Raw genomic sequence first — 12121 nt, 5'->3', positions numbered from 1 at the left:
CAAAAGCACCTATCTCAGATCTGAGACCCTTGTCTACTTCCTATGGTTTTGTCTCTAATGATTGAATTTTGGATTCTGAAGCCTCTAACTTCCCCTCTACTTTTTTCACATGTTCATCTGTAGCTTTCACTTGCGAAAAAACACCAACTAAGTCTTTTTTAATATCTGAAATTTGTGCATTAAGCTCTGCTCTAATGACATTACATTCTGAGACTATTGACTTTCAAGTTTTTCACTATTTTTCTCTGTCAATGACAGTTTTTTCACTATTTTTCTCTACCAATGACAGTTTTTCATTATTTTTCTCTACCAATGACAGTTTTTTCACTATTTTTCTCTACCAATGACAGTTTTTTCACTATTTTTCTCTATCAATGACAGTTTTTCACTCTTTGTTTAATTGATAACATTAATGCAGTAAACATGTCTTGTAAATTTAACTGTTTCGGTTTTTCACTCGGCATTGTTTCACTTATGTGCAACTGTACTTGTTTCTCATGGTCTGGACTCAAATATAACACACTACTGTCTAAAAATTTCGATTCTGCATGGATTTCATTAAACTGTTTTGGTCAACTATTGCCTAATGCATCCTGAAACATGCCTTTATTGGCTATGTCCTTTTTAAAGTCATTAGTTGAAGCTGGTAGCTTCAGCATATTTATTTCATTGTTCTGATCATGATCCATTTGTTGTAAATTTGTTCATAAATTATCAGTGCTAGAAAAAATGCCAGTTAGAATGTCCACACAACATTGCACTGAGAAAGTACAAAAATAAATTTTTTAATTGGTACTTAGCTTATTATTGTCCTGGATTGGGTAGGTGGTGTCAACTTTCATAATAATGTTTCAACCTTTTAAAACCATGTATGTCCATAGTGTTGTGTCATTCCAAAACTTCTCAACATGTACTATGTCAAACAATATTTGGTTTAAAATCATTACACTTTGCAACACAATTATATGCTTTTTCATCACCTGAAACATAAACACTGTCAAAAATCCAAAAGTATAAGTATCCTGGCCACAAGGGCACCACTTTAACAACCTCCTTTGTTATGCACATTGGATGACTGTTAATTGTAATAATTGTTCATTGAGTAGAAATACTGTTGGGCAGATCTAGGGGTAGTCTTAAAGAAAAAATACTCTTCTGTTTCCTCTTTTTTTTTTTTTTTAAAAAAAAAAGGATCTCCTTCAGCCCGTTGCTTGAATTTCTTCTGTGCGGAAGCCAGGTTCTCCTTGAAATCACATAGACTACAAACTGATTCATATGTAGTTTTCAATTTTAATAGTCCTATATGCCTTGCTGACGTCAACTACAATGTTCACTCAGCGAAATACATTCCATTTGTCTGAAACTCCAGACAACTTTACATTTTTCCTTCCTTCCTCCCTCCCTTCCTTCCTTCCTTCCTCCCTTCCTTCCTGACAGACAACATACAACCAACTGGCACCCACTTCACATCATTCCATAGTACATCAGTAAAGATTTAGGCATGCTAAGAACAAAACATAGAACATTAAATCAAGAATAATTTACAGAAAATGAAATTCACTCAGCAGCACAATAGAACAATTGTGATAATATATGTATTCACATGAACAAAATTTTTTTTTTTTTTTTTGTGGTACAGTAACTTTTATGAAATTCAATTTTTTTAATCACAGGGGTTAATTGTGTTAGCACGACATATTGTACTGTCGGAGTTTAAAACATTTCAAATAAGATTGAAAAATGGATGAGATTGTAAATTTGAGAATATACATGGTCCAAATGGCTTATTGCACATTACAATGTGCACCACCTTCATTCATCACATTCAGTTCCCATACAATAATTATTTTTAATGAATGTCAGTGACACTGAGGTATTTATGCCACTAAAAGCAATGTTACTTAATGGCTTTCCACATCTGCCATGATTTTTAATTGCAATTCCCATTCTGAACAGTTACTATAGGCAAACAAGAAGTTTGGTGTAACAGTATTTTAGATTGAAATTTGGAGGGTTCACTTGTATATTAGATAAGAACTGTCATACTGAAAACTTCTCCACTTTTGAAAGAAGCTAGTACTAATAACATCTCATTTGATGTATCATTGCAAATTTCAGTAGTGAATAACTATTATGAGCAGTGGACATGATTTTGCTGTGTTGCTCTGTATGAAATTGACAGCTTCTGTCATGTAGTTCAATTGGGAATTTTGTTTGAAGTGGGTCCGATAACAAGTCATGGCCTTCAGATATCAGATGTGCCATTTGAGGCCTTTTATTTCTGTGGTCCTGGTATTTCATCACTTCAAGAAGTTAAACTTTGCTGGATATTTGCTTAAAAAGTTGTAAATTTAAAAAAGAATAAGGTTTGACATGACATCCATATTGTCTCTAATACATTTCTTTCTTTTTTTAATCTGAATGTGGAAAAAGACATGTTGTTTTTGTTGTTGTTGTTGTGGTCTTCAGTCCTGAGACTGGTTTGATGCAGCTCTCAATGCTACCCTATCCTGTGCAAGCTTCTTCATCTCCCAGTACTTACTGCAACCTACATCCTTTTGAATCTGCTTAGTGTATTCATCTCTTGGTCTCCCTCTACGATATTTACCCTCCACAGTGCCCGCCAATGCTAAATTTGTGATCCTTTGATGCCTCAGAACATGTCCTACCAATCGGTCCCTTCTTCTTGTCAAGTTGTGCCACAAACTCCTCTTCTCCCCAATTCTATTCAATACCTCCTCATTAGTTATGTGATCTACCCATATAATCTTCAGCATTCTTCTGTAGCACCACATTTCGAAAGCTTCTATTCTCTTCTTGTCCAAACTATTTATCGTCCATGTTTCACTTCCATACTTGGCTACACTCCATACAAATACTTTCAGAAACGACTTCCTGACACTTAAATCTATACTCGATGTCAACAAATTTCTCTTCTTCAGAAACTCTTTCCTTGCCATTGCCAGTCTACATTTTATATCCTCTCTACTTCGACCATCATCAGTTATTTTGCTCCCCAAATGGCAAAACTCCTTTACTACTTTAAGTGTCTCATTTCCTAATCTAATTCCCTCAACATCACCTGCTTTAATTTGACTACATTCCATTATCCTCGTTTTGCTTTTGTTGATGTTCATCTTATATCCTTGTTTCAAGACACTGTCCATTCCGTTCAACTGCTCTTCCAAGTCCTTTGCTGTCTCTGACAGAATTACAATTTCATCGGTGAACCTCAAAGTTTTTATTTCTTCTCCATGGATTTTAACACCTACTCTGAATTTTTCTTTTGTTTCCTTTGCTGCTTGCTCAATATACAGATTGAATAACATTGGGACACTGGACTCACATTCGGGAGGACGACGGTTCAATCCCACGTCCGGCCATCCTGATTTAGGCTTTCCGTGATTTCCCTAAAATCACTCCAGGCAAATGCCGGGATGGTTCCTTTGAAATGGCACGGCCGACTTCCTTCCCCATCCTTTCCTAATCTGATGAGACCGATGACCTCGCTGCTTGGTCTCTTCCCCCAAACAACCCAACTCAACACTCTCTCTCTCTCTCTCTCTCTCTCTCTCTCTCTCTCTCTCTCTCTCTATATATATATATATATATATATATATATATATATATATATATATATATATATATATATATATATATATATATCTCAATTTCAATACCTTTCGTAGGAACACTATCCCAATAGCTTGAAGTGCATATAGGAATCTCTGTTATATTCCAAAGAATGATTGGTGGCAAGACGATGTCCTGCAGTGGCAGATTAACTTGGCTGTTGTAAGTGTGCATGTCATTTATGCTCAGAACATTGGCCTTTCACAGTCTTGATAGTCTGACCAATATATGACATGAAACAGCTGCAAGGAATACAGTAGACAACCACCTTACATGAACCAAGATCATCCTTTATGTTACCTAAAAGGACCCCAATTTTAAATGGTTATTAAAACACACACATCACATTGTATTCCCACAGAATATGACCAATCCTGTTTAAAATGCTTCCTGTGTAAGGCCAAAAAGCCGTAGAATTTGGTACCACCTCAGTATTATCATGGCTCACACAGTGCATAGTTGGTCAAGAGTGCAACATATGTCTTATCTGTCTTTCACTATAACCATTCTGACAAAAGGTGACTTCATGATGGACTAACTCTGCTGACAAACTCTCAGGGCCAAGGATGACATGGGCCCTGTGAACCAAGGTTTGAAGTACCCTTTTATGTTAAGCTGTATGGTGAAAACTATTAGCCTGCAGATACAAGTTAGTGTAAGTAGGCTTCCTATAATTGGCATGTCCCAACGTACAATCCACCTTCCTCCTAACCACCACATCAAAGAATGGAAGACAGCCATCCTTTTCCACCAATGTTGTGAAGTGAATATTGAGGTGGGTTGAATTCAGGTGTTCTAGAAAGTCATTCAAATTCTCGCTGCCATTAGGCCAAACAACAAAAGAATCTTCTACATATCTGAAAAAAAAAAAAACATGGAGTTTTCAAAGCCGTAGACTCAAAGGTAAGTTCTTCAAAATCTTCCATAAACAAGCTGGCAATGATAAGTGACAACTCCATCTGTCTGCTCATAGTACTGCTCATTGAATAAAAAGGAAGTGAGTTAACACATGTTGAAATGGGTTCATTAATTCAGCACCAATCCTAACTTCAATCAACTGTAATGAATCGGATGGAGGTACATGAGTGAAGAGAGAGAGAGAGACCACATCAAAACTTACAAGAATATGTCATTCAAATACATTCACTCTAACTGATCTACAAAATCGGCTGAGTTCTTAACGTGGTGCTTACATTGACCTAGTATATGACTCAACAGATTAACAGTGTTTTTCTACACAATGTCAGAGCAACAGTCTTAATCACAATCTTATGAACAGGAGCCTCTTCCCTGTGGACCTTAGGGAGGCCAAGTACCCTAGAGAGAATAGCACAATAAGAATTGAGGCTCTTGATATTCTCCTGCCATAAGGAAATTTCTCCAGGAGGTTGTTAGTCTTTCTCTCAACACTTTTTGTTGGGTCAGAACCGATCCTGCAATATGTGGAATCAGACAGTAAATACTGCATCCTTTGAAGGGTCAACTCTAAGTGAACATAAAGCAGTCCTCTCAGCTGCTGTGATATTACTCTTGGGTGTACGTCCCCCAGTCAACACACAATATGCCTTCCTCCTCGTATATTCTGCAACATCAGGAGGTAGTTTAAAAACAGTGTCTACAAAAGAACTTATAGAATCAACCACTGGCAAATGCTTTGGAGCACCGATAAAGCTGCTTCATCAAAAAGCTTTCTCCATGAGACATATCACAGAATGTTGAGATACAGTATAGATTCCAAGTCACAGAAACATTCAAACTTTGCCCAATGCCAGGCAGTTACAGAATGAAATTCCCAGTGCCATGAAGCATCATCCACCAATCCCAAGAAAAAGTTGAAATTTTGAAGCAGGCGTTAAATGAAGCTGAAAAAATTCCTTGGAAACAAAATCCAGCTGTCAGTGAGTGTAATGGATCCTCTCATAAACAATATCTAGGCTAGTGCATTGCTTGATAAGACTAGTGGCAGGAGAATTAATATGATGCACTACTTTGGCAAATGTTGGAACAATATTTTGATCACAACACTGCAGAAAAAATGACACTGCACATTGCAATCTTACTGTACTGCTGCAGAATTTATCCAACCTCCACAAGCAGTGATTAGTTCTATTGGGAGGAAATTAACAATGTGAGATTTAGTTTCTTCTGGCGTATACAGTGTTCAAATAGCTTAAGAGAATGCAGCTGGGTGGCATCGTTAACAACTGCAGATACTTCTACAGGAACATACCTTGCCATTTTCAATGCAAAACTGCAGAAAGTAAGCACTGTGTTGACACCCACTTACTTTTTATTCAATGACCAGTACTGTGAGCAGACAGATGGAGTTGTAATGGGAAGCCCATTGTCACCCATCATTACCAATTTGTATATGGAAGATTTCGAGGAACACACCTTGGAGTCTGCAACTGAAACTAGCACGTTTTTTTCAGATACGTAGATGATAGTTCTGTTATTTGGCTTCATGGCAGTGAGAACTTGAATGACTTTCTAGAACACCTGAATTCAATCCAGGGAGGAAGCAGGAAATGGGAGAGGGAGAGGGCGAGGGAGGGGGAGGGACAGCATTGTTATTGAACTTCGCTATTTGAGCAGGTGTAGGTGGAAAACCATTTACCATATGGGTACCCAACTTCATAGTGTTCAAACTGTGTGCTGCAGAATTTGCATTGTCAATAGTGGTAGTATCATGACTTGCCATTAGTAGGAATACTAGTACAGAGACAAAGTGCTGAAACGTAAGTATCAATGTGCATTAGAGCTGCAGACAGTCAATAAGGGTCTGGGCATGTGAGCAGAGCTTTACTCATAGAACTTTTTTTTATCAAAACAGCAGCACTAGTGTTGCTGCTCTTCACAAGTCTCATGCATTAAAGGAATATGAAGAGGTCCTCTTTCTACACCAGTGTTGAAAAATATGATTCAGAAGTCAGAACTAACTGACAATTTGGGAATTACTCCTGAAAAAGGCCGGTGGCCAGTTGTGTCACATGTTGTTGAAGAATGTACTGTTGCCATGGCTGAGAAAGCTGGACACAGTAACGATCTTCAAGCTGTGCCACAACTGCTGAACATTCCATTGTCCTTTGTTCAAAAAGTGCTGCAAACAATTGAGATGGTATCCAGGCTATCATGGATGCCGGAGGTCATAACATTGAGCAATATTTGTAACTCGGAATGTAAACATGGCAATTTATGTGTTGAAATTTCTCCCTACTCACTCTATATGTGACTTATTATAATTTATGCTCTGTATTTTATGCATGCCCAAGCCATAGAATAGATTTCTCTTAAATATTTTGTGTCTGTCTAAATTTTTCATGTGCAAAATCCAGATCTATCTTAACTTTCTGAGAATCTTTCTTAAATACCACCTAATGTTCTCCCATTGTGTTTAATAGTGCAATAATTCTTCATCAGGTAACCTGAGAGTATTATCTAACAATTCCCACCTAACTGATTACCTCATGAGGCTATGCCTAGAAAGTGATTTCATTACATTTCAAGTGTAACCTTCATATGCTCCTTGCAAGACTCATGAGAATTAGTCTGAACTGAAATTTAGTCTACTCCTTAACCTCAGCTTCTTAGTGTGTCATTGCATAGGATAGCTTTTGAATTCTAATACAACTTATTGATGCAGATTAAATACTGAATAAGACGTAGATACTGTACTCAAAGAATGAAGAAACAAGCTAATTTTATACAGTGTTATCATGGAAATGTGACTCTACTAAGAACCATGCACAGACTGCACAGTTCAGTGTCAAATTTTTGAGTAGTTGGAGCTAGGTTCATTTGGCAAAACTTGAAAATTTTCATGAGGGTGATAGGCACTGATTTTCTTATTGTATTTATGAAATATTCAAAATAATACCCAAGTTCTAGCTCAAATTAGATCACACCTCCTGAATATTGTACCCTTATAGTGTGTAACTACTACACGGCTACATGATAAGAAAGTGCAGACTGATTCTGGGATTACTGTCCAAATGGTGTTGCATGTAATACCCCGAGATGATTTGCACACCATAGTATGAGATGCAACAGAGGTGCACAGAGGTGAAGAAACAATGTTGATCAGGTCTGTTTAAAGTTTTGTGGATTTTGTAAATTTCTTCAGTTTTGAAGACATGGTTTATAGTCTTTGTATTCTCTTTGGTTTTCTTATGTAAGTGCTGAGAAACATTACAGACTCAATTATATGCTTCCTTTGTTAATTAATTAATTAATTCTTAAATCATTGCATGGAGGACATAAAGTAGGGATTTTTTTCTGTTGGCTATATAGAGGATTGAATATCTGCATTAAAAGATTGAAGTAAGAACATGTTTTAGTCCTATTTTGAGTTTTCCTTAACAGATTGTTTTGGTCTCATTTCATCTATGAAATTAGCAGTTTTATGAATTCATCTACAAGGTATACAATAACTGTCCCCAAAATAATGTCTATCATTCACATGCCATTATTCAGAGTCTTGCTTGGCATATACAAGAAAAGATAGAGCCACTGGTGGTGCCAGCTATTCTTGAACATGAAGAAATAAGTGGCTTGACAAGCCAGATACCTAGTGGAAAGAGAGGAAGAGCTGTGTTGTCATCATGGGATTCTGAGCCATTTTTGGGTGTACAGAAGTCATTGGATGCACTCTTGCAGGAACTAAATTATATCTATAAAATTATGGGGAACCATGGTGTTGACCCAGAACTTACTGTCCAGATATTTCGGCAGGTGAGATGACCAATTTTCTAACAGTAAGTTACATGATCCTAGACTATAAGGGAACTGCTGTATTTTGTAAATTCTGAAGTCTCTAGTAGATTGCAAACCAGAAATAAAAGAAAATACCCATGACAATGTTACCATTTTAAGTGAAGTTGTGTGTTTTAATTTTGCATGTATTCTACTTCATCTGTGCCATTTCAATGAATAACCTACTGCTCCGAAAGGATTTGTGTCATTGGAGTAAAGGAATGCAGATAAGATATAATCTATCACATCTTGAACAGTGGTGTCGTGACATGAGACTACAGGTACATGTAGTGTTATCAGTAGTCAATTTTTTTCTTCCTCCCTGCAAAGAACAACATTAATGAAACGTGGAGTATTCATAGGCTTTGGCTTATGGAATCACTTTTGTATTGTCAAATTGACAACAATAAGGATTTAGGGAAAGCAATGCAGTCCCTTTAATCTCATTATGTTGTGGGAAAAATAATGTTGTTTTAGACTATTATGTAACTAAAAATTAAATTTGGTCTGATTAGGTCACTTACTTGGGGTATTATACAGTGTTTTGCCTTGGGACACCCTCTTTTCCTGTTACTCAACAATGACTTGTCATCAAGTGTAGCAGATGACTCCAAAGTAACTTGCAGATAACATAAGGAATAGACTGTCATCTGGAACCGCATAATGTAGCCCCAAAAATAACATATCAGAGGGAAATCTGTTGATGTGTCACATATAAGAGTGTAACTCTGTTACAATAAAAATGTACTATAAGTAATTTCTATTGAATAATTCCTTTTGGATTGGTGTTATTACAGCCATCAATAATGTCCTAATCGTGTAGTGTGGTACGTCAGACTTCTAGGACTGAAGACAAGTGTGGCAACTCTTGTGGAAGGCATGTACATTTCATCTGCAAATGGTGAATGTAGATAACATGCTTTACAATAATAATAATACCAATATCTACAGTCAGCACCTGTGGTATGCTTTAACTACTTTACTTTGAATTGTATATAATTCCTTGATGTCATATGGGATAATATTGTGAGGTATCTCAGCACAGGTGCATAGGATACCTTCTACTCTAAAAACATGACAGATACACTTACATTAAACTAACTTCATGACTGATGTTTCATTGTATGGAGCAGTAGATCTGTATTGAAATAATTTACAGAAGAACCTCCCATCTCCATAGTGAACTGGATTTTATTGTACAAGGTGTACAACTTTGCTTCCGCCATTTTTCCACAACATTTGAGGCTTTAATGAAACAAATGGTTACACTTGTTTCATTCAAAGTATTTTCCATTGCTGGCGTCTACTTTCTCCCATCTTTCAGGCAGTGTATGAATCCTGCATCAAAAAAATTGTTCATCTTTTGAAGCAATCCATGAATCGATCCAGTTTGTGGCTTCTTCATGAGATCGTAAGTATTGGTCAGACAGACCACGTGCCATTGATCTAAACAGGTGATAGTCAGAGGGAGCAATGTCTGGAGAGTACAGCAGGTGGGATAGGACTTTCCATTTTAATGTTTCCACGAATGTTTTGACCTCTCTTGCAACGTGGGGTTGAGCATTGTCGTGCTGCAAAATCATTTTATTGTGCATCTCACTGTATTGCGGCCGTTTGTCTTCTAATGTTCTGCCCAAATGCACCTAATTGCATTTGATAGCAAGCATCTGTGATTGTTTCACTTGGTTTTAACACCTCATAGTACACGATGCCAAGCTGGTCCCACCAAATGCAAAGCATTATTTTGGAGCCATGAATATTCAGTTTGGCCATCAATGTGGAAGCATGGCCAGGATATCCCCATGATTTTTTGCATTTAGGGTTATCGTAATGAACCCATTTTTCGTCCCTGGTCACAATATGATGCAGAAATCCATTCTGTTTTTGCCTTTAAAGAAACTGTTCACAAACCCACAAACACCATTAAACGTCTCTTGGTTTCAGCTCACATGGGACCCAACTTCCTTCTTTCTGAATCATGCCCATAGCCTTGAGAAGTTTTTAAATTGCTAGATGTGTCACTCCCACTAATTGTGCCAATTCTTCTTGAGTTTGACACGAGTCTTTACTCAGCAATGTTTCCAATTCTGCATCTTCAAAAACATTCTCTCTTCCACCACTATGCCAGTCAATGGCATTAAAATCACTTTTCTTGATGCACTGAAACCACTCAAGACACATTCTTTCACTAATAGCATCCTTACCATTCTTACTTGAGAGCATTCAATGAGACTCAACCACTGTTTTCTTCATATTGAAACAAAACAGTAACACCTCCCACAAATCATGAGAATTAGGCTCACAAAATGACATTTTCAATCAAGTACAACTTCATGATGCAGACAAAAATTGACTAATGTTTGACTGAGTTTATGTTGACTGAGGTCCAAGCTAACTGCGTGTTGTCTGCGATCTGTCTGTTTCGACTGCTAGTTACTATTGTCGCTACCTATTGTCAAACATTGGAAGCAAAGTTGTACACCTTGTATTGTGACTTTAAATGTTGTAGGAATGCATTTATCTAGTGATACCATTCCATAAACACTTCACATCGCCAACATACCTGATCCAGTATTTAATTTTTCAGCTCATTGTTGCTTTCACAGGAAGAGCGCTTGTTCAATTTGTTTGTAAAACACCATGTAGTTAGGACTAATAAAAGAAATCCATAGCTATGTCATTAGATGGTCTGTAGTAAGTGTTCTCAAACAGAAAATAATTCTGTTTTGCATATGTTTCAGTGGTAATTATTGATGTGTAGCACTATGGAATTCAGCTTAGGTATATGCAAAAGGTATCTCGATTTGTTTTTACACTCATCAGTGGGAGTATTTGTATACAAGCTAGTGATGTTAAATGAAACTACCCTACCTGACAAAGAAAGTGAACCTGCAAGAAGGGGAAAAAAATAAACTTCACAGTTTGAGAAGTTGCGTGATGTTACAGCAGTGGTTACAAAACTGAATCAAATTTACAAAGAGCTTAATAGTAGGAGTCCACTTATCAGTATGATGTTGCACCCCTCTGAGATGGACGTATGCACTTCTTTGGTTGGAAAAGGTGTCATAAGGAGTTTGTGACCTCTCCTGAGACAAGTTGGCCCACAACTGTTGTAACTAGTCCTTAATATACTGCATGCCAGCATGGGATGTTAGTTGAGATCAAAGCTGATTCCACACATATTCCATCAGGGGCAGTTCTGGGGATTTTGTTAGCCACCGGCAAACCTCAACATCATGCAGACAGTTCATAGATACACATCATGTGTGAATGACCATTATCCTGTTGAAAAATGGTACCATAATCTTCTTGCATGAGAGGTAACACACAGAATTCCTGTGATGTACCATTGTCTTTCAGAGTTTTCTGTGTCAGTATAACCTGTTACCTGGAGTTACACCCAATGGCTTTACACTCCATAATGCCAGGAGTAACACCTTGTGCCACTACAAAACCATGAAAGAATGGGAACTCTCCCAGACTGGCATTGTACTCACCAATGATGGTTATCCAGGGTAGTACAAACTTCACTTCATCAACAAAGACAATGTGACATAATTAATTAGCAATGTATTCTTCCTGGCCGTACCATGACCACCTCATGGGATGGTAATTCTCTGGTGAAACTGCTGATGGTTTCTGACCAATGGTATGGAATGACACAGAATGTAGCAAGAGTTCATTATTTGTTCTCGGAAGGCAGATGTAAGTCAGAAGGGGTTACAGTGTTGTTAGT

General features: G+C 37.3%; 1 protein-coding gene across 1 annotated transcript in view; it reads left to right on the top strand.

Annotated features, from left to right (window-relative positions):
* Positions 1-12121, top strand: part of LOC126471264 (unconventional myosin-Va-like) — a 170613-nt gene that overhangs the window by 23147 nt on the left and 135345 nt on the right. The window contains exon 6 of the mRNA XM_050099382.1: positions 8107-8364. Coding sequence (XP_049955339.1) covers positions 8107-8364 — 258 coding nt within the window. The remainder of the gene's footprint in view (positions 1-8106; positions 8365-12121) is intronic.

The sequence above is a fragment of the Schistocerca serialis genome, chromosome 3 (genome assembly GCF_023864345.2).
Source record: "Schistocerca serialis cubense isolate TAMUIC-IGC-003099 chromosome 3, iqSchSeri2.2, whole genome shotgun sequence".
Taxonomy (NCBI): Eukaryota; Metazoa; Arthropoda; class Insecta; order Orthoptera; family Acrididae; genus Schistocerca; species Schistocerca serialis.
Note: the sequence above shows the minus strand (reverse complement) of the source record. Positions and strands in the feature narration are given on the sequence as shown.